General features: G+C 40.0%; 1 protein-coding gene across 2 annotated transcripts in view; it reads left to right on the top strand.

Moving 5' to 3' along the window:
* The window catches only part of KIF24 (kinesin family member 24), an 84526-nt gene that overhangs the window by 33265 nt on the left and 27494 nt on the right, over positions 1–23767 (top strand). For both annotated transcript variants that reach the window (XM_036081395.2, XM_036081397.2), the window contains exons 3-6: positions 5624–5813; positions 11017–11114; positions 15062–15277; positions 20295–20382. In XM_036081395.2, the coding sequence (XP_035937288.2) occupies positions 5624–5813; positions 11017–11114; positions 15062–15277; positions 20295–20382 (592 nt within the window). The remainder of the gene's footprint in view (positions 1–5623; positions 5814–11016; positions 11115–15061; positions 15278–20294; positions 20383–23767) is intronic.

Genomic DNA, 23767 nt, shown 5'->3' with positions numbered 1-23767 from the left:
ATTTGACACAGAGAGATAGTGAGAGCAGGAACACAAGCAGGGGGAGTGGGAGAGGGAGAAGCAGGCTTCCTGCGGAGCAAGGAGCCCGATGTGGGACTCGATCCCAGGACCCTGGGATCATGACCTGAGCCGAAGGCAGACGCTTAACGACTGAGCCACCCAGGCGCCCCACAAAATACATTCTTAGGCCACATTTTCTTTATTTTTTTTTTTTAAGGCTATTATTCATACCTTAAAACAAGGTGTATATTTATATCTGGCCTTATATTGGCTAAGGTTTCAGAGGATCTCATAACCAACCAGTTCTTTTGTTCCCCCCAAAAAATAAAAGACCCAATTTTACAGGTAAAAGTACTTTTAGTAATTTGAAATACTTACTGCATTTTATAGTATTTCTGAAAACTATTTTGTTTAGCAGAGCACAGAGCATATAGTACTCTTTTCTTCTTTTAATTGTTAGAGAACTAGATTGTTCCATGACTGTCAAAGCCAGGATTGTTGCTGTCCTGTTGGTTAGCTCTGCTGAAAGAACAGATATTTTCTTGAATATTAGTCTTTTATTGAACAACACATAAAAACTAAATTGGAGGGTGCCTGGGTGGCTCAGCTGGTTAAGCGACTGCCTTCAGCTCAGGTCATGGTCCCAGAGTCCTGGGATCGAGTCCCACATCGGGCTCCCGGCTCGGCGGGGAGCCTGCTTCTCCCTCTGACCCTCTCCCCTCTCATGCTGTTTCTCTCTCTCTCTCTCTCAAATAAATAAATAAATAAAATCTTTAAAAAAAAAAAAACCTAAATTGGAGGGCGCCTGGGTGGCTCAGTCGTTAAGCGTCTGCCTTCGGCTCAGGTCATGATCCCAGGGTCCTGGGATGGAACCCCGCATCAGGCTCCCTGCTCGGCAGGAAGCCTGCTTCTCCCTCTCCCACTCCCCCTGCTTGTGTTCCTGCTCTCGCTCTCTCTCTCTCTGTCAAACAAATAAATAAAATCTTTAAAAAAAAAAAAAAACTAAATTGGAATTATTTATAAATAAAGATATCACTTTGCAAATTACTTATAAATAATTTGCATTATTTATTTGGACAGAATGAATATTTTAGTTTAAATATTGCTATTTCATTTGGCACGTATTAAGTACTACCTCTTCTAGGTCTGATTCTAGGTTTAAAGATAATCAGGATACGTGGAAGCTGTTAGACTCTTAGGGGGAGTGAGCGGGAAGACAACCATATGGTGAGATACGTGCTCTTATAAGAGGCTTATACGTGACAAACCCAGAGTGAAAGCTATTCCATTGAGTTTTTTTAATTTTTATGTCATTATTTTATCACTCTTCCCACTCTTTATTGTATTAGGGAAATAGAGATAAAAAAGGACATTTTCCCCCAATAACCCCCATATTATCTTCTTACTCAAATATTTCTAAGTAGCAGCCAGGGTTTCAGAACCCTGAGAAACTCCCTCACCAACTTAAGTCTTGCTGTTAGGATGTCATCTTGTCCAAAGAGCATTCTCTTTGGGTGCCTCAAATCAAGTAAGCTCAAAATAAATTACTGGTCTCAGAATTTTTTTTTTTTTTTTTAAAGATTTTATTTATTTATTTGACAGAGAGAGAGACACAGCGAGAGAGGGAACACAAGCAGGGGAGTGGGAGAGGGAGAAGCAGGCTTCCCACGGAGCAGGGAGCCCGGAGCCCGATGCGGGGCTCGATCCCAGGACCTGGAATCATGACCTGAGCCGAAGGCAGATGCTTAACGACTGAGCCACCCAGGCGCCCCTCAGAATTTTTTTTAAGATTTTATTTATTTATTTGACAGAGCACAAGCGGGGGAGTGGCGGGGCAGGGGGAGAAGCAGGCTCCCCGCTGAGCAGGAAGCCTGACGTGGGGCTTCACCCCAGGACCCTGACTGAGATCATGACCTGAGCTGAAGGCAGATGCCCAACCGACTGAACCACCCAGGAACTCCTGTTCTCAGAATTTTAATAAGTCTAATGCATTTAGAGATCTTAAAAAGACCTAACTCCAGCTGTCTTAACTCTTCATGTCAGAAAGATACAGCTTATTTCATCTAAGGAACACTGGGCATTAAAACCAGAGCCTTCTAGGGGTACCTGGGTGGCTCAGTCGGTTAAGCATCTGACTTGGGCTCAGGTTATGATCTCAGGGTCCTGGGATCGAGCTCCATGTCAGGCTCCCCACTCAGCAGGGAGTCTGCTTGTCCCTCTGCCCCCCCCACTCATTCTCCCCCCCCACTCATTCTCCCCCCCTCATTCTCTCCCCCCCCCACTCATTCTCTCCCCCCCTCAAATAAATAAATAAAATCTTAAAAAAAAAAGCCTTTTAGCAGAAGAACATTCATTGTTTTTTTGCCCCTTGACCTGGAAAACTAGTCCTTTTGACCACATGACCCATCCTAGAGTCCCTAGTCACTTTTGAAAAAGACTTTTCTGTCCTTTGATTAGCTTTATACAATTAGGTTATTAATACTCCCAATAACTAGAGATTTTGACACAGGCCCTTGTTAAAATAATGCATTAAAATTTTGTTTCCTGGGACGCCTGGGTGGCTCAGTCATTAAGCGTCTGCCTTCAGCTCAGGTCATGATCCCAGGGTCCTGGGATCGAGCCCCACATCAAGCTCCCTGCTTAGGGGGAAGCCTGCTTCTCCCTCTCCCACTCCCCCTGCTTGTGTTCCCTCTCTCACTATCTCTGTCAAATAAACAAAATCTTAAAAAAAGAAAATGTTTTTTGGGGCGCCTGGGTGGCTCAGTTGGTTAAGCGACTGCCTTCGGCTCAGATCATGATCCTGGAGTCCCGGGATCGAGTCCCGCATCGGGCTCCCTGCTCAGCAGGGAGTCTGCTTCTCCCTCTGACCTTCATGATCTCTCTATCTCATTCTCTCTCTCAAATAAATAAATAAAATCTTTAAAAAAAAAAAATGTTTTTCTTATAAAAAAAATCGAACATATGCAGAAGAAGGGAGAATAAATCAATGAATCCCCTAATGCCCATCATCCACTTTTCATGATTGTCAGGATTTTGCCACACTTAACCTCAAAATGGTACTTTTTTTTTTTAAGATTTTATTTATTTATTTGACAGAGAGAGACACAGCGAGAGAGGGAACACAAGCAGGGAGAGTGGGAGAGGGAGAAGCAGGCTTCCCGCCGAACAGGGAGCCTGATGCGGGGCTCGATCCCAGGACCCTGGGATCATGGCCTGAGCCCGAGGCAGATGCCCAACAATTGAGCCACCCAGGCACCCCTCAAAATGGTACATTTTTAAAACTCTGCTGTATGTTGGTTAAAACAAAACAAAACAAAACAAAACATGGCGGGGCACCTGGTGGCTCAGTCAGTTAAGTGTCCAACTTTTGATTTCAGCTCAGGTCATGATTTTAGCGTTGTGAGATTAAGCCCAGTGTTAGGCTCTGCACTAGGCATGGAGCCTGCTTAAGATTGTCTCTCTCCCTCTCCCCCCTCCCCCCCTTAAAAAAAACATGCTTTAAAAGCCTGACATAGTCCTTTATGGTCTATATTAGAACTATCCTATATATAGAACTATATTAGAAATTCTGTTTGCTCCTTTTTACTAATTTAAATCCTGGCAAAAAGTAATTTTCCAGCCAGTTGGATGTCTCAGAAAATTGAAATTGATATGAAACAATTATATAGTGAAATATACTGTGTAAAATCTATTACAAAGGCTTTTTAGGGGCTATTAATCAAATTCTAAAGTGTAAAGGAAGGGAATAATTTGTCTTGTCTAAGACATTCTTAGTATATGGACCAAAGGCATTGATCCTGGTAAACTACTTTCAAGAATCCTATGTTACTTAGGTTAAGAGGAATTTCTTTTCTTTTTTTTTTTTTTTAAGATTTTATTTATTTATTTGACAGAGAGAGACAAAGTGAGAGAGGGAACACAAGCAGGGGGAGTGGGAGAGGGAGAAGCAAGCCTCCTGCGGTGCAGGGAGCCCAATGTGGGGCTCGATCCCAGGACCCCGGGATCATGACCTGAGCCGAAGGAAGACACTTAAGGACTGAGACACCCAGGCACCCCAAGAGGAATTTCTATATAGGTAAATGGTCAGTTGTTAGAGATACACATGTATACCCTTATTAGGCTCAGTAAGTAAACTTGATGAATTTTGTATCCCTAGCTCAAGGAATATTTCATTAAATATTCTAGCTGTTAAGGTTGATAAGTTCACTGAAGTCAGAGCCAGAAAAGAAATGCATCTTAATAGAAGGGTGATGGTGGGCAGCACCAGTCATAAAATTGTCCTAGGAAGAAGAAATACAGGATTGTGTTCTAACAAACACATATCAGGTGGACAAAAAGAGGAAGTAAGAAAGCAAGACAAAGGGAGGGGCAGAATATACTTAGGAGGAACAGAGGAAAAGTACATTGAAACCTACCACCTAATTCAAGGTATTTCAACCCAGGTAGGATAAAAAAAAAAAAAAAATTAGATTAAATGGTCAAGAAAACAGTAAATGGGGGCGCCTCGGTGGCTCAGTCAGTTAAACGTCTGCCTTCAGCTCGGGTTGTTGATCAAGCCCCACGTCGGGCTCCCTGCTCAGTGGGGAGTCTGCTTCTCCCTCTCCCCCTTGCTTGTGCTCTCTCTCTCTCTAATAAACAGAATCTTTAAAAAAAAAAGAGAAAACAGTAAATGTGTAAGAATAATTGGATTGAGAGGAAGTAAGAGACACGGGTTTAGGTCTTTTAAAGGCCTTGGAGGGGTGGTCCCAACATACTGTGTTTGATTTTGAGGATCAACCAGCCTGATTTGGGGGGACATATAGAAAGAACATCCACCATTAGAAGTTTTTGGAAGACCACATCTGGAAGCCAAACACACAAGTCTTAGAGCTAGAGCAACTCTTAGGGTTTTGGGTTTTTTTGTTTGTTGTTGGCAGGACAAAGGATGGACTGGATTAGGGATAGAGATAGAAGTAATCAGGAGGATTTAGTTAATAAACGAACTTTCTAGGGGTGCCTGGGTGGCTCAGTCGTTAAGCATCTGCCTTCGGCTCAGGTCATGATCTCAGGGTCCTGGGATCGAGCCCCGCATCAGGCTCTCTGCTCCGCGGGAAGCCTGCTTCTCCCTCTCCCACTCCCTCTGCTGGTATTCCCTCTCTCGCTGTCTCTCTCTGTGTCAAATAAATAAAATCTTAAAAAAAAAAATAATAGAAGAACTTTGTATATACCTAATATGTGTAAAGTTACATATTAAAGTGTTGATACTGGGGCGCTTGGGTGGCTCAGTTGGTTAAGTGACTGCCCTCGGCTCAGGTCATGATCCTGGAGTCCCTGGATCGAGTCCCGCATCGGGCTCCCTGCTCGGCAGGGAGTCTGCTTCTCCCTCTGACCCTCCCCCCTCTCATGCTCGCTCTCTGTCTCTCTCTCTCAAATAAATAAATAAAATCTTAAAAAAAAAAAAAGCCAAAAAAAAAAAAAAAAAAAGTGTTGATACTGAGAAAGTTTTATGTATAATATGTGTAAGGTGTGTATATATGTTAAGTGTAATGTGTATATAAAATAACAAAATGTGCTGATACTTTGACCTCTTAAGTAGCCTTATCCTATTATTAAAAATTAAAGCCCACTTATAAATATGTATCAGACAGAACACCTCAGAGAAAGAGAATCCTTGGACAGAGATGGAGAAAATCAGAGTTTGTGTTCGAAAACGCCCTTTGGGCATGAGGGAGGTACGTCGTGGAGAAATTAATATTATTACCGTAGAAGACAAAGAAACTCTTCTAGTTCATGAGAAGAAAGAAGCAGTTGACCTTACACAATATATTCTGCAGGTATGATGCTTTCCTTTTGTGTTTGGAACTAATATTATCAAGTGTGTCGATTTTTTGCTTTTATTTGAATGGCAGCATACAAATTCAAAAATCCAGTTTCTTTGGGTATTGGCATTCATTCCTGATATAAATCATTAATACCTGGGCCTTCATTTAAAAAAAATATAGTGCAATTGGGGAAACAATAACGTAATTTCTGCACTCTAGGGCAATAGAATTACATCATACCTTCACTTAACACATTTTACATGAATGTAATTATATGTCTTTGGCAAAAATGGGGACTGAGGGGATAAAAAGAATCTAGTGAATTTGTGGTAGATAGGACTAGTCACTGAGTGCATGCCCCAGAGTGACTGAGAGATGATCCCATAGCCTCAATTCTTGCTTGTCTCTCACAGTGTGAACTTATTCTTCTGAGTGTGAGTCTGGAGTTTAATGATGGAGGATATGTTTTCGAGCAACAAAGTTCCAGATTGCCACTCAACTGCTTATTTTGATTCTCAGCTGTCTTTGGGCTTAGATATAACTTGGTGGAAATTGGGCTCTTGAGCCAGCTACTTTGTATAGGGTTGCTTATAGTGAGTAAATGTAATCCAAGAATATGATTTCACTTTTACATCTAACATATAAGGATTTAAATAAAACACTAGTAACTTAGACACATAAGAAAATGTTCACTCCCTGCCAGAAAGATCACAAAAAATCCAAGGAGAAAGGGTTTGGTATTGAAAGGAACTTTTTTCAAGCAGATAGATACCCTTGCAATAATTCTTCAGTCTCCTATGGAAGCAGCAGGCCCACAGATGGAAGATACCATAATTTAGGTACTCTTAAAATTATGAAGCAGTTGTAAATAATCTAAAACAGAGGATAATCCACCAGATGCTAAGATTTGGGAATTCAGGTCTCTCTTAATCTGAATCTGCCTCCTTAAACATTCATATTATATTCATACTATTCTCTCTTTGCTCTCTTGCCTCAAAACCCAGTGACTGGTAGAGAGAAAAAAAAGTGGTGAGTAATCTTTTGTGCTAGCATTTCACCTTAGTCAGCTGAGATTTTACTCTCCTGGAATAAATATGTTAACACTGAAGTCAAATTGTTAACACTTTCCCCCTCTTCTATACATGCATTGTTCAACTTATTCTTGGTTATCAATATTGGGTTTCACAGCAACATTCAAAGTAATTCACTGAGTCTTTCTGTGGGCACTAAATTACTAGGCCACTGTATAAACAACCCAATCACTTTAACAGCCTTATTGACTGCTGATCAATGCACAATCTATTAGGTCTAGGTGGGAGGTATTTATTTTGAAAATGGCCTAAATGCCAATTAGTTATAATGTTATCTAGTTCCATGTCTACTTATAACCATAGTAATAGTCCTGTCCAGTCACCATCTACCCAAGAAGTCCTTAATGATGTTTCTGTCACAGTAATTCCCTCAAGGAAGCATTGTCTTATCTTCTGTATTTTTCCATTATCCCAAAACATAATAACCTTACTTCTTTGTCATTACCACTGGTCAATACTTATTGAACACCCATGGTTTTCTTAGCAGTTTCTCTGCAGTTTGAACTTTGGACCTTTGTTCTCATAGGTCAAAGTTCTTACCTATCAATGCCGTAATACAAGTGCTAAGAGGGCTTTTCCCCCTTTTCTTTCCTTAAGTGGAAAGAAGAAAAGGGAGGTTCATAGCAAACCTAGAAAATATTGATCCTAGATTCTTTGGGCTTTAATTTTTAAACTTATTCAAGAATTCAAACACCAGGTTTATGTATCCATTTAATTAAATATCCTATCCTTTCAAATTTTCTTTTGTTACTTAGTATATATATGGTCATACACATGCAGTGCACTTTCCTACTTACCATTAAATTTTGTATCAATATGTGAAAGGACAAGGAAATGAATTTGTATATATTTCATTCCAGCTTTTTTTTTTTTAAGATTTTATTTATTTATTTGACAGAGAGACACACAGCGAGAGAGGGAACACAAGCAGGGAGAGTGGGAGAGGGAGAAGCAGGCTTCCCGCCAAACAGGGAGCCTGATGCGGGGCTCGATCCCAGGAGCCTGGGATCATGACCGGAGCTGAAGGCAGATGCCCAACAACTGAGCCACCCAGGCGCCCCTCATTCCAGCTTCTTAAATAAAGAAATATATGTAGAAAAAAGAGATGGTACTGAAATATATCAGAAAGTCAATAGTGGCTATCTCTGGGTAGTAAGTTTTATAAATTTGATTTTCTTCTCTATTGTTTTCCATGTTTTTAAATTTTTCCATAATCAGCTTGTTTTATATGAAAAGTAAAAACTTTTGAGTAAGAAGGATTCACCTATTTCAAAATCAAAACATACAAAAGTGTATGCAGTGGGGTGCCTAGGTGGCTCAGTCGGTTAAGCCTCTGCCTTCGGCTCAGGTCATGATCCCAGGGTCCTGGGATTGAGCCCCATATCGGGCTCCCTGCTCAGCCTCAGCGGGGAGCCTGCTCCTCCCTCTCCCTCTGCCTGCCACTCCCTCTGCTTGTACTCGCTCTCTCTGTCAAATAAGTAAAATATTAAAAAAAAAAAAAAGCATGCAGTGAAAAGTGTCCTGCTAATCGTATTTCCTACTTGAAGGCAACCACAAGTACCTGATCTAAGTCTATCTTTCCAGAGATATTTTATAAATACATATTATGTTTATAATGAAAAAACTTATTTAAAAAATAAATTATGGAACTCTGATCATTACAAGGCTAAAGTGAGTATTAATACAACCTAATTGATAAAGTATGATTAAATGAAATACGTTATGCAAAGGACTTTATGGAATATATATATATAGATATGTATCTAGATATGTATCTAGATATCTAAATATATGTGTGTGTATATGTATTTACATATAAATATGTAGTGCTAGCATTTATTATATTTATGTAATATATATGTTAATTATAATAATCTTGCATGTTCACATATCTTTCATTAAGGATATTTACAGAAGTACTGGGAAAATCAGTACCTAAATCCTATTGGAAGGAAAGATACTAATGCCTTTAATCAATAAGTGTTTTCTAAGATGTTTACTCAAGAGCTAAAGTTATTCACATGCACTTATAGAAGTAGAGAAAGAATCGCCATAGACTCAGTGAAGTAAAAGAAAATTTAAAAAAATTCCCACATTTACTAGTGTTCATTTTCTTCCTTATTTTCCTGAGAAATGCCAAAAAAAAATTAGAAATATATTTTACTTATTATTGCCATTTTCAAGTTTATTCAGAAGTACAATGAACCCCTATGTACCTACCACCCAAATTCAACAGTTAAAAACATTTTATTGTTTTTAAAATCCTATCACATATTTCATACCACTAAAAGCTCACAGATCTCTTTATTGTGCTCCACAGATTCATTATTTTCTAGCTTTTGGTAATATTTTCTAACTGGTAAATTCAACTTTGTGGCCCCAATTTCTGCTAAGGTGACCTAACAAATTGCTATTCTAATGTAATTTAATGATACACAAACAGAATCAAACCTGGGTAGAATGACCCACGTAATAAATTGGCCCAAATTCACTTTGCTGGATTTTCCTTTAACTGGATATTTAGAGCAGGCCCAAGAGGTAGCAGAAGAAAGGACCTCATGTCTCATTCATTGTATATGGACTGCCATTATTATGCTATAGTCAGGCTTGAAATTAGGATTTTTACTTAGAGATAGTTGGGCTGCCAGTAGCCTCTAAGTTATGCAAATGATTATGTCTGCCGAATTAATGCTTTCCAGACACAGTTTAATAGGGTCTTCTGTCCTTTTCCAGAGTACGTGATTTTTCATTTGGGGATCAGCTTGACCACTCTCTCTGCCCAGCAAGTCATATCCAGGCAGTTGCCAGATTTTTCATGCATCCATCTCCTCTTTATTTTCTTTGTCATCATCAAATTTAGACCTAACTTCTTAACTCACCACTGGATTACCAGTATCCCTGTTCTTAGTCCATTCACAGTGTGAAGCCACTTTAATCTTCCAGTAAAATGGATCACATCATCCCTTTCCTTTGCAAGGTTTTTTATTGTCTTCCCACTATTTGCTAATTATTTGCTAAATTAAATATAAACATTCCATCCTTAAGGCTAGTGTCCCAGTACCCATGCAACATAGTCCTAACTCCTTATTCTAGCCTTCTATTTCACCTACCAAGATCCTATGTTTTAACCACACTGAATCTTCTCTGTTCCCTAAATGTTCCTTGTGCTTTCCTGATTTGACTGTTGCTCATGTTTTCCCTGTGGCTGGAGTATCTTCCCTGCCTCCATCTCTAACTCTTAAATTCCTCTTCTTCCCCCACAGCCCTTTCTGTGTACAGTCTTTTTCATAATGTCTTTCCCAATCAGAAGGCATATGTTTTTCCTTTGAATTCCACATGTACTTTATCTGTCAGATTTTTTCTAGCTTAGAATCATTTGTATACTTGTCTGGATTCACATCTTTAGGTGGTGGGGTGGGGTAATAGTAGGGTAATATCTATATCTTTGGGCCCTTTGAAGTGCCTACTGCAGTTATACGTGTTACAATTGAGCAATAAATGTTCATGGGATTAAAAGCTCAGCTATGGGGGCGCATGGGTGGTTCAGTTGGTTTAGCAAGCATCTGTGTTCAGCTCAGGTCATGATCTCTGGGTCCTGGGATTGAGCGCCGTGTTGGGCTCCCAGCTCAGAGGGGAATCTGCTTCTCCCTCTGTCCCCTACCCCCAGCTTGTGCTCTCTCTGTCTCTCAAATAAATAAAATCTTTTAAAAAGGAAATAAAAGCTTAGCTATGTAACCTATGAAATGGAAGTCTTCCTCTAGAATTCCCCTAAATTTCAAATATGCTGGCCCTAGCCGGGCTATGAGGATAATCCCTAGAGAATTCATTTCTCCTGGACCTAAGGAGGTTTGGCTCACTCTTGTACTCATCAGTTTACTTCACTTAAGAAAGAACAAAAATTGTGTGCTTTAGTTTTTATATTATAAAAACATGTCTACAGAGAGCTCAAGTAGAAGAAGGCCCTGTCATTTGATAGTTATTGATTGCTTATTTATCTCTAAGTTTGTCATAGTCAGTTACTTAGTTAAAAAACATACTAGCACCTTTAGTATGTGTTAACTAGAATAATGGTGAAGAAAATCCAGAAAATGTCTCTTCTATAAAAAATCACATTTCTTTTTCAGCATGTTTTTTATTTTGATGAAGTCTTTGGTGAAGCATGCACCAATCGGGATGTATACATGAAGACTACTCACCCACTCATTCAGCATATTTTCAATGGGTATGATAGTAATTATTTGCTTCTCTTGCTTCATACTGTTTTCCATAACAAATTTCTTTATAAATATCATTTATGTTTTTCAGTTATTGAATTAGACATGAATTTGTGTTTTAATCTGATGAATTTAGACTCTTCTAAAGAGTGCATTGTCTCTATAGGATTCACCAAACATTCAGAAATTTTCAGCAAAAATATAAGTTGTCAACAATATAATTTCATCAAAGTTCTCAGAATAAAAAGGTTTAAATGGTTGTAGTTTGAACTTTCGATAATAGGAATTATGTATTCTGCCTATAGCTCACTTTTTTCATTGGAGTGGGATAGATAAGAGACTATCATCTGTTTTTTATAGATGTATTTTTTAAATTTTGAAATAATTATTCACACTTAATAAACATTAAATGGGACCAAAAAGGCACTAAGGACTTCTGTTGTTTATTCAAAATATAGGCACGTATAGATAGAAAATGCCAAACAGCCTACTAGTATCACTGATTCCAGAGTAGTTTGACTTTTTAAAAAAATTTTTTATAACTTTAAAAATATTGAGGTATGGGGCGCCTGGGTTGCTCAGTCATTCAGCGTCTGTCTTCGGCTCAGGTCATGATCCCAGGGTCCTGGGATCGAGTCCCACATTGGGTTCCCTGCTCTGCGGGAAGCCTGCTTCTCCCTCTCCCGCTCCCCCTGCTTGTGTTCCTGCTCTCACTGTCTCTCTCTGTGTCAAATAAATAAATAAAATATTAAAAAAATATATTGAGGTATAATTCACATACAATTAGATGCACAGATCTTAAGAAGTATTCAGGTTTGATGAGTTTTGGTAGTTGTCTATATCCAGGTAACCAATACCTCGAACAAGATAATAGACCATTCCCATCACCCCAGAGAGTTCTCTTGTTGTCCCCTTTTAGTAAATCTCCACTTCCACCCTCAGATCTTATATAATCACTGACCTGCTTTCCGTCATTATAGATTAGTTTTGCCTGTTCTAGATTGTCACAGAAATAGAATCATTCCCACATAGGTTCTTTTATGCTTGGCTTAGCATAATGTTTTTTGGTATTAGTACGTGTTGCATGTATCCATAGTTTTTATTCCTTTCTATGAAAATACCACAATTTATCCATTCTCCTATTGATGGACATTTGGGTTGTTTCCAGTTTGGGACTATTGTGAATAAAGCTGTATAAACATTCTTGTACAAGTCTTTTTCTTGGACATGTTTTCATTTATCTTGGGTGAAACTTAGAAAGGGAATTGCTGAGTCATAGGAGAGGTATGTGTTTATAAGAAAGTGTCAAACAGTGTTCCATACACCCATTTTCTATTCCCAACAGCGATGTATGTGAATTGCATTTCTTTTTCTTTTTTTTTTTTTTAAGATTTATTTATTTATTTGAGAGAGCATGCGCATGAGTGTGTCAGGGAGGGGCAGGGGTGCCCTGTGAATTGCATTTCTACATCCTCACCATATTTGGTATTGTCAGTCTTTATTTTAGCCAATCTAATGGGTATGTAACTTCATCTCATTGTGGTTTGAATTTGAATTTCCCGAATGCCTAATGATATTGAGAATCTTTTCATTTGCTTATTGGCCATTCAGATAACTTCATTTGTCCAGTCTTTTTGTTTTCTTTTTATTGTTGTTTGTTGTTGTTTTATAGACATCATTAATTTTTTTTTTTTATTCTGAGCAGGCTGAAAAAGTGAAATATCTTTCAGGTTCAATTTCTTATATGCCAAATCTAGGGAATACTTTTTAAGAGAGCAAGTTTCTAAAGTTAGAATTTAGATTTAGAACAAATAAAATGTGCAGGGGCGCCTGGGTGGTTCAGTCAGCTGAGCTTCAGGCTCTTGATTTTGGCTCAGGTCATGATCTCAGGGTGGTGAGATCGAGCTCCCCGTGGGAGTCTGCTTGAGATTCTCTCCTTCTCCCTCCCCCCCGCCCCCCCCCCCGCACTTGTGCTTGTGTGCACATGCGTGCTCTCTCTCTCTCTAAAATAAATAGATAAATCTTTAAAAAAAGAGGAACAAGTAAATGCATCCATTCTGCAAAGGGTAATAAGAGATTTTTCATATGCATATTTGTTGTTGTTTTTCAGAAAGCTCATCACTAAAATATTCAGAAGATGGGGCAGCTGGGTGGCTCAATCGGTTAAGCTTCCAACTCTTGATTTCTGCTCAGGTCATGATCTCACAATTGTGAGATCAAGTCCCGCATCCGGCTCTGCACTGGGTGTGCAGCCTGCTTGAGATTCTCATTCTCCCTCTCCCTCTACCCCACTTGCATTTTCTTTCTGTCTTTCTCTCTCTCAAAAAAAAAAAAAAAAAGATGTTCAGACGATAGGGTAGATATTATTTAGTCTCATTCTGTTAAATCTTCTTTAGTGTGTTCACATTTTCCTCCTTTAATCCTTTTCCTCACTGTGCCTCTGCCAGTGTGTTCAAGTGCCTACACAGCGGGAGCCTGGATTCAAAAGACAAGGAGTAACTGGTCTCCGCTCAAGCAGCTTAAATCTGATCAAATTAAATCTCTTTCTTCTCACACTTCCATGGCTCCTTTGCTGTTGTGCTATTACTCCTTCTTTGGTTTCTTTCTGGCTTCTGGTTCCTTTCTTCATGTTCATCTCTCTGCCCACCACCAGTATCCCCCTACCTCTCTGTCTATACATAGACGTTTCTTCTTGGTGCTGGTAGCTACTTTTATCATTAACTCATGCGATTCCTGTTCAAGAGTCAGTAATAGCTGCTTACTATTTAACATTATGGTCACTTTCTACTCTGTACTATATAGTTGGGCCTCTGGTACTCAGATAACCTTGGCCTCTGGCTCCTCTGAAAACATGTGATTGGCAGATTAGTCTCCCAACTCTTATTCTGCAGTTCCTCACACTCATGCCCACACACATACCCACCCACATGCAAGAATAGTGATTCTTACTTAGAATCACATGATGTTAGGGTTAGAAGGGATCTTAAAAATCAAGTAACCCATTAATTTATTAATGAAAGTGAAAACTGAGGCCCTTAAAGCCCTTTTGTGAGTTCTTCCTCAAATATTTTGCTTATACTGATTTTACCTCTGTCTAAACTTAATATTTATAAGAGTAGTCAGTACCACCCTGTTCATCATATGGTCTTCCATTATTTCTTTTATTTATTTATTTATTTACTTATTTATTTATTTTTTAAAGATTTTATTTATTTATTTGACAGAGAGAGACACAGCGAGAGAGGGAACACAAGCAGGGGGAGTGGGAGAGGGAGAAGCAGGTTTCCCGTGGAGCAGGGAGCCCGACGTGGGGCTCGATCCCAGGACCCTGGGATCATGACCTGAGCCGAAGGCAGACGCTTAACGACTGAGCCACCCAGGCACCCCTCTTGTATCTATTTTAATTCTCTATTATTTCTTTCATCAAACTTACCTTTTAGGATTAAGGCAAAATCATCTCCAGAATTCTCTAGAGCATGGGGTCCTTGTCTTATGGTATAACCAGTTCCATAAAAAAAAATTCCTATTAAAAAACTCATGTACTGGGGCGCCTGGGTGGCTCAGTCATTAAGCATCTGCCTTCGGCTCAGGTCATGATCTCAGGGTCCTGGGATCGAGCCCCGCATCGGGCTCCCTGCTCAGTGAGAAGCCTGCTTCTCCCTCTCCCACTCCCCCTGCTTGTGATCCCTCTCAAGCTGTGTCTTTCTCTGTCAAATAAATAAATAAAATCTTTTAAAAAAACAACAACTCATGTACTGCTTTGAGAATGTTTTTTCTTTTTCCTATGTTTTTATAATATAAAGCCCTCCTCTCCTTAAAGGATTGTATACTTATAGCTGAATTTTACCAGCTATAAACAGGATTCTGTTTCTATCTGACTTTTGTCATGAAAAATCTATGTGTAGATTAGCATTTCTCTTTGTATATATGTTATACAAATGACTTTTTTCCCTAGAGGCAATGCCACTTGCTTCGCATATGGACAGACAGGTGCTGGGAAGACCTACACCATGATAGGAACTCATCAGAACCCAGGACTCTATGCTCTGGCTGCCAAAGATATATTCAGGCAACTAGAAATATCCCAACCAAGAAGGCACCTCTTCGTGTGGATCAGCTTCTATGAAATCTACTGTGGACAACTTTATGACCTCTTAAATAGAAGAAAAAGGTACTGATTATGAGTGGGAAACTGTATATTTGTGGATCATTGTTTTAGGCCAGAGTCCCACAGAATCACTGAATCATGGATTTGATGCAAGGCCTTGTTATATTAGTGCCTTTTTGTGAAATTAGTCTCCTGAGTCAGGAATTTTTTTTTTTTTTTAAAGAGACTATGCTTTTCTTTCTCTCTCTTTTTTTTTTTTAAAGATTTTATTTATTATTTATTTGACAGAGAGAGATAGTGAGAGCAGGCACACAAGCAGGGGGAGTGGGAGAGGGAGAAGCAGGCTTCCCGCAGAGCAGGGAGCCCGATGTGGGGCTGGATCCCAGGACCCTGGGATCATGGCCTGAACCGAAGGCAGACGCTTAACGACTGAGCCACCCAGGTGCCCCAGATGAATATTTTTTAAACTGCCAGTTCAGCTAGAGAAAAATGTAAATTAGCCTTCCATTAGTATTTTTTTTTAAGTAATCAATATCCTAATGTTTATTAAAAGATTATCCCTTTTATTTTGGTCTATGAAAAAAGTCATGATTTCAGGAAGTAGGATATCAACGTGTACTTAAATCCCTTCCTATTCTTTTGACCTGTTATTACACTGGAAGAACTATAAATAATGTTTCCTGCTTTCACTTACTTTTTTTCCCCTCAATAATCTTAGGGTAAACTTAATGATAGTTTTCTGAAATCAGTAAAAAAAAAAAAGAAATCTCTCTTCTTCACAGTAGACTTTTAGCTCTTGTAACTCTTTTTTTTTTTTTTTTTTTTTTTTTTTTTTTTTAAAGATTTTATTTATTTATTTGACAGAGAGAGACACAGCGAGAGAGGGAACACAAGCAGGGGGAGTGGGAGAGGGAGAAGCAGGCTTCCCGCGGAGCAGGGAGCCCGATGTGGGGCTCGATCCCAGGACCCTGGGATCATGACCTGAGCCGAAGGCAGACGCTTAACGACTGAGCCACCCAGGCGCCCCTTAGCTCTTGTAACTCTTAAACTGTTGCCCTTGCGACATAATACAGTAATTTAGAAATGGATTCAGTCAACTGACTTTAAATCCCTATTGTATTTTTCTGGTGTAAAATTTTGTTTAGGTTGAAACAGATGACTTTAACTGAGCAGGAAGCAATGAAGTTGTGAAGGTACCAACTGGGAGAATAAGGAGGAGAGATGGAATAGGGGAGGTGGATGGATAAAAGGGTGCCATAACAGAATTAACCAGACCTGTGACGTGTTGGGAGCAGCCACACCAAGTGGAGAGAGTTGAGGCTAAGCATGGTGGAAGGCTGGGGAAGCCAAATCGGTGACAGAAACTAGCCTCCAGCAAAGGAATCCTAGCCCCTACAAAGCTGTCCAAAAGGATGTGCACATTGCACATGCTCCAGGCAAGCACTGGAATGGGGGGTGGGGGTAGAAGAGCAGCTCGAGTTCAGTAGGGAGAGCATTATAGCACAGGCCCCCATGGGAGAGGGGCACTAGGTATTGAGTTGTGAAACTGGAGAAGGCAGCAGCTAGGCTTGGGCAGACCACCATCTGTGGACTATTCCAAAGAAAAGGGGACCTTCGGGTATGGCACAATTCAGAGAATATACAGGTGTTCGGGGTTCATTCCTGACATAGCAACTGCCAAAGAAAGGAGGGTTCTGCTTTGGGTTTACTTTGGAGAAGAGTTGCTTTTCTTTTTTACCCTCTCTGTTGGTTTTGAAGCCTCAAGTTAGCTCAATCACAGCTTCTCTTCCAAGCCCCCACACTCTTTTTTAGGAGCCCTTTCCAGTCAGAATATAGCCAGGCACTGGGATGCTAGAGCATCTGGCTCTGGGGCTCCCAAACAGACCAGGTTCAACCACTAGCCACTGAAAAATCCAAAGTCAGAAAAATGAGTGGTGGTGAAACAAGAAAGGAATTTATTTCAGTGAGGCCAACGCTGGGAAGACATTTCAAGACATTTCATTTCATAACATTTCAAAGACTGCCTCCAACATGCCAAAAATACTACTACTCGGGAGTTTTTTGTTGTTGTTTTGGGTTTTTTTTTAAAAGATTTTATTTATTTGAGAAAGAGTGCGAGAGAGCATGAGCAAGGGGAGGAGGCAGAGGGAAAAGCAGATTCCCCGCTGAGCAGGGAGCCCGATGCCAGGCTCCATCCCAGGATCCTGAGATTATGACCTGAGCCAAAGGCAGACACTTAACCAACTGAACCCCCCAACCCCCACCCCGGCCGCCCCTCTCCCTTTTTTACTTCTAGGTTTATATAAGGAAAACACGGGACAAAGGTTGGTGGGTACACATAGGTGGGTGGTGAAGGTCAAGTTGATCATTGTCTTGGGGTCAGTCATGGGTGGGGTCTTGCTGGCTCAGGGCAGTCCTTATTGCTTGAGGGGGTAGTGAGGGTAGTTTGGGTTCCCTTGTGGGGATGCTTTGCCTGCAGGGTCTTTTCTCTGAGTAAAGAGATAAGCTGGAAAGAACTTAATCAATTAGGAAGTTTGAGGTCAAAATGGAGGTAGTTGAAGTCCTCTTTGTTTAAAGAACAGTTGGCAGGAGAATAAAAGCTGTTGTGCTGTGTGTGTGTGTGTGTGTGTCTGTCTGTCTGTCTGTCTCTCTCTGTCTCTCCATCCATCCATCCAGTTTGTTTGGGTGAAGGGACAGTCAGGATATCTAGTCAGCTATTTGTGAGTGCGGTTCTTTAATGAATTACTCAGATATATTGCCCTTTATATTTGCATTCTTGAATTGCAGTCAAGGGGATGGGATATGCTAACTCCTGGCTTTGAATCTTCTTTTTAGGGCTCACTAGGAAGACCCACACTTCCTCTGCAAGTGTCTTGGGCTGTGGGTGTTTTCTTTTTGTTTTTATATCTCTGGTTAATTGGCTAATATCTCTTTTGCCTATCTTCATGGGACCCCTGAAATGTCCTGATCTCCTGAGGGCACCCTTTCTTTTTGTTTAGAGCTGTTAATGCTTTATCCTAAAAGTAATAGTAAGACTTTGACAAAGGTGAGCTGAAACATATATGCTCAGTCCACCTCCCTTTTTAAATCTATTTATTTGACAGAGAAGAGAGCACAAGCAAGGGGAGCGGCAGGGAGAGGGAGAAGCAGGCTCCTGCTGAGCAGAGAGCCTGACATGGGGCTCAATCCCAGGACCCTGGGATCATGACCTGAGCTGAAGGCAGACGCTTAACCAACTGAGCCACCCAGGCACCCCCTCAGTCCACCTCTTAAGCTAGAAACCAAAGCTTATGGATCTTCAAATTAACTTTTTTTTTTTAAAGATCTAATTGGCTTTACTAAGCAATTCATGAATTGGGCATCATTCCATCTAGCAAGTAGAGGGGAGGTCCAAGGAATTGTACAAAATGGAAGATTTTTATAGAAAGGAGGGTGGAGAAAGAAAGTTAGTAGCAAAAGAAAAGAAAAGATTGTTCCAGGCAAGATTACCTTCCTTTGTGAGGAAGGGCAGGGGGTCTTATTAGGTGGATTACCTCAGTTTCCTTTGGAGGGGTAGAGAGGGCCCATGTGACAGATTACCTCATTGGTGTTAATGAGAAAATTTCTGATTGATGGGTTTAAGAAACATTTCTGGGGGAGATTGAAACTGCAATTATGTTAGGTATGAAGTCCCGAATTAACTCTTAAAAGTAGAGGTTAGATTGTTTTTATACCCTTGCATAAAAAGTGATAGAAATATACTTCTTGCTTATAAGATTTAAAAATCTAGCAGTACATTTTGAGCTGTCCATTAGGAACTTTTCTGGGGTGAGCTCAGCGTGTAGGGCCTAGGAGAGTATGTTCAGGAATGACATGAGGGCTCTGAAAGCTAGATCCTTCTTTTATTCCAGAAGCCTGACTCTTCCAATAGTTGTTTCCTGATAGGTCACAGGGATTGGTGAAGCTGTTTTCTTCCAGTCCTTCTGCAAAAATTTGGAAACTTGGAGTGAAACATAAACTAAGAAAAGTTTTTAGAGGTACCTGGGTGGCTCAGTTGGTTAAGTGTCCAACTCTTGGTTTCTGCTCAGGTCATGATCTCAGGGTCATGGAAATGACCCCCGAGTCAGGCTCTTCACTCAGCAGGGAGTCTGCTTGTCCCTCTCCCTCTGCTCTTCCTCCCACCCCACCCCCAAATAAATTAATTTAATATTTTGTAAAAAAAAAGAAATTTTTTTGAGAAAATCTTTCCTTTTTTGGCTATAAAGTGGAATTCCATTCTTAACCTCAATCACTATCTTATTAAGGGAAAAAAAATAATCTTAGAGTCTCTAATAGATTTAATATGTGCCCCTTGATGTATCTGGGGTTTAATCTGGTTTAATTGACCATAACCTTACACATAGGCCTGAGAAATTCAGTTACAGCACCAAATCTTCCTTCCTCCCTTGGAAGATATATCAAGACTCCTTGTGTTGGAAATAAAGTAGAACCCCACTTATACTGGCTTAAGTTATTTAGCGAAGTCATTGGCTCATGTAACTAGAAAGTCTAGACGAGAATCAGGCCTTAGGGTCTGTTTACTCTAGGAGCTCAGAGATGTTATAAGGACCAATTTCTTTGCTCAGCTCTGCCTTCTATGATGTTAGCTTCCAAAACTGGCTCTCTAATGGATACAGAATGGCTGCCACTGCCCCCAGGGCCACATATACTTTCACTTCCAGAAAGAAAGAGCACCAGCATCTCACTCCCAGGCACTTAACAACCAGAGACTAGGACTTTATTTTGATTAGACCAGCAGAGATCCCATATCCAGTCCTGAACCAATCACTGAAGCCACTGATTGGCATAGGTGTGGATCATATGTTCCTTCTTTTAATTATAGCCAAAGGTGCTGACTTGTTTACAACAGTCAAGGACCATCTCTGAAGCCCAGGGCTGGTGTCAGGAGTTGTGGGAGTGGGCGGGGAGGATACACATCAATCTCACTCAAATAACAGAACTGCTACCTAATAGGGGAATGATGGAATGGTTTCTGGGGAGGCAAGAACAAAGTCCATTATACAGCAGGTCTGCCATACCAACCGTGTTCTTGTATCTGCAGGCTCTTTGCAAGAGAAGATAGCAAGCACGTGGTACAGATAGTGGGACTGCAAGAACTTCAGGTGGATAGTGTGGAGCTCCTCTTAGAGGTAATTCTTCTTTCCTTACTACCTCCCCTCCCCCCTCCCCCCCACCCCCACAGCAGCCTAAGTACAGAGAAAGAATTCATTTTGCTATCTAGCAAATATAATGGACTCAAATGTAGTCAAAGGGCCATGACAAGCATGCCACTTCAACGTTTGTAAAATGTGAGTCCTCTAAGAGGATAGCTCCCTTCTCTACAGGGTTGTTGTCTCAGTGCCATGGAGCATGTGGGAGAACCTAATGCATAAGAGGGATACTCTTGTGCTAGTTTCACAGGCTGCCAGTGTATATATTTCTATGGTAGTAGAAAAAGCTGCTGGAGAGAAATATCCTTACTTTAAGTAAAAATTTTAAGAGGTAAGGGGTGCCTGACTGGCTCAGTCAGAGCATGTGGCTCTTGATCTCAGGGTTGTGAGTTTGAGCCCATGTTAGGTGTAGAGATTACTTTAAAAAAATTTTTTTTTCCCATAGGTAATACTTTAATGTGGGTTCAAAATTCAAGAGATACAAGGATGCCTGGGTGGCTCAGTCGGTTGAGCATCTGACTCTTGATTTCAGCTCAGGTCATGATCTCAAGATCATGAGATGGAGCCCCGCGCCGGGCTCCATGCGCAGTGTGGAATCTGCCTGTCCCTCTCCCTCTGTTCCTCCCCCTGCTGGTTTTTTCTCTCTCTCAAATAAAAAAATAAATAAATAAAATCTTTAAAAAAAATTCAAGAGTTACAATGAAAATATCCCTTCCATTCCCTTTTCAAACTGAAGCAACTAATTTTAATAGTTTTTTTGTATATCCTTCCAAAGGTATTTTTTTTCAAAGCTATTTTTAAATCTTCTATTAAAAGTTATCTTTTGGGGTGCCTGGGTGGCTCAGTCTGTTAAGCATCTGCCTTCAGCTCAGGTCATGATCCTGGAGTCCTGGGATCGAGTCCCACATCAGGCTTCCTGCTCAGTGGGTCAGTAGGAAGTCTGCTTCTCCCTCTCACTCTCCCTCAGTGCTCTCTCTCTCTCAAATGAATAAATAAAAATCTTTAATAATAATAAATAAAAGTTATTTTTTAACACTTGTTCATTATTAGATATAAACCTTACAAAAATATATAAGAAGATAGAAAAATAAAGGCCACCTCCAACTTACTATATACAACTCCCTACTCCCCACTAGGATATCTGTTAACAGTTTAAAATATTAAAACACACACACACACACACACACACACACAGAGTTTAAAATATTTAAATTTTTTCCCGTTCCGGGAATTTATTAACTTATGTACAAATATACTTTTGGTGACTCTTCCTTTAATGCAGTGGTCCTCAACCCTAGCTTTATATTGTGTCATTAGGGAGCTTTTTCCCCCTTAGGTAAAAAAAAATGGTTTAACCATTTTTATTGTGAAAAATAGCACTCTACAGAAAAATGCCTAAAGCCTGAATGTGTTTAGTATAAAGAAATAAGCACCTTTTTTTTTTTTTAAGATTTTATTCATTTATTTGAGAGAGAGACAGAGATAGCGAGCCAGGAGGAGAGGGAGAAGCAGACTCCCCACCAAGCAGGGAGCCTGATGCGGGGCTTGATCCCAGAACCCTGGGATCATGACCTGAGCTGAAGGCAGACACTTAACCTACTGAGCCACCCAGACACCCCAAGAAACAAGCATCTTTATAATCAATTACGCAGATTAAGAAATAGAACATTTTAGCACCCCACAAACCCCTATACAGCTTTCCAGTCACAGTCCCCTATAATCCTGACATTTATGCTGATCACTTTTTTTTTTTAAGATTTATTCATTTATTTTTAGAGCGCTAAAGAAAGCACAAGCTCGGGCGCCTGGGTGGCTCAGTTGGTTAAGCGACTGCCTTCGGCTCAGGTCATGATCCTGGAGTCCCGGGATCGAGTCCCGCATTGGGCTCCCTGCTCAGCAGGGAGTCTGCTTCTCCCTCTGACCCTCCCCCATCTCATGCTCTCTCTCTCTCATTCTCTCTCTCAAATAAATAAATAAAATCTTTAAAAAAAAAAAAAAAAAGAAAGAAAGCACAAGCTCATGCAGGGTGAGGGGCAGAGAGAGAGTGAATCCCAAGCAGACTCTCCACTGAGGGCAGAACCTGACTCAGGTCTCTATCCCAGGACCCTGAGATTTTTGACCTGAGCTGAAATCAAGAGTCGGCCACTTAACCAACTGAGCTACCCAGGCCCCCTACGCTAATCACTTTCTTGTTTTTTGTTATAGTTTTGCCACTTATGTATTCATCCATTAACTATATAACTTCGTTTTTGCCTGTTTTTAAACTTTATATGAATAGAATCATACTGTATTTTTTAGTGTCTTATTTTGCTCAACATTATGCTTTTGAGTTCCATCTATGTTTTTGCATATGGCTGTAATTTTGTTTTTATTTGCTGTGTAGTATTCAATCATATAAGTATACCACAGTTTATTTAACCATTCTGTTAATGGATAGTTGGGATTGTTTCTTTTTGGGCACTATTCTGAACATTGTAACCATGAATATCCTTACACATGTATTCCAGTATATAGCATATGAGTTCTTTAGGTTATATATCTAGCTGTGAAATGATTGGGTCAAAGGACATGCATATCTTCACTTCACTAGATGGTGCAACTGCTTTCCAAAGCTGTGTACACTACCACAAGCAGTGTATGAGCAATCCCATTGTTCTTCATCCTCACCAACACTTTCTGTTGACTTTTAAATTTTTACCAGTCTGGAATTATTTAATTAAATCTCATTGTGTTTTTTTCTGCATTTTGCTGATTGAGAATTAAATTGAATAGCTTTTCATATTTTTTTTTAATTTTAAGATTTTATTTTTAAATAATCGCTACACCCAATGTGGGGCTCAAACTCACAACCCTGAGATCAAGAATTGCGTGCTCTACCGACTGAGCCAGCCAGGCACCCCACTTTGCATATTTTTAATTTATCTTATGGGTTTCATCTTTTGGGAATGCCAGTTAGGTTCTTTCCCTCATTTTTAGGTTATCTGTCTTTCTCTTACTACTGATTTGTATATTCTAGATGTGAGTCATTTGTCAGTTATTTGTGTCATAAGCATGTTGTCTCGTTCTGTGGCTTGTGTTTCTAGTTTCATCACAGTGTCTTTTTAATGCTTGCTTGAGTCCCTCTGAGGTCAATTAAATCAGAATCTCTTGGGGTGAGGTCCAAATGTAGATATTATTATTATTTTAAACTGAAATATAGGTCACATACCATAAAATTCACCTTTTTAAAGTGTATGCATCAGTGGCTTATATATATATATATATATATATATATATATAAATTTTTTTTTTTTTTTTTTTTGAGAGCATGAGAGAGAGCATGAGCACAAAGAGGGGTGGGCCAAATCAAGAGTTGGATGCTTAA

This window comes from Halichoerus grypus, chromosome 14 (genome assembly GCF_964656455.1).
Source record: "Halichoerus grypus chromosome 14, mHalGry1.hap1.1, whole genome shotgun sequence".
Taxonomy (NCBI): domain Eukaryota; kingdom Metazoa; phylum Chordata; class Mammalia; order Carnivora; family Phocidae; genus Halichoerus; species Halichoerus grypus.
The sequence above is the reverse complement of the archived record's forward strand: the minus strand, read 5'-3'. Positions and strand labels throughout refer to the sequence as shown.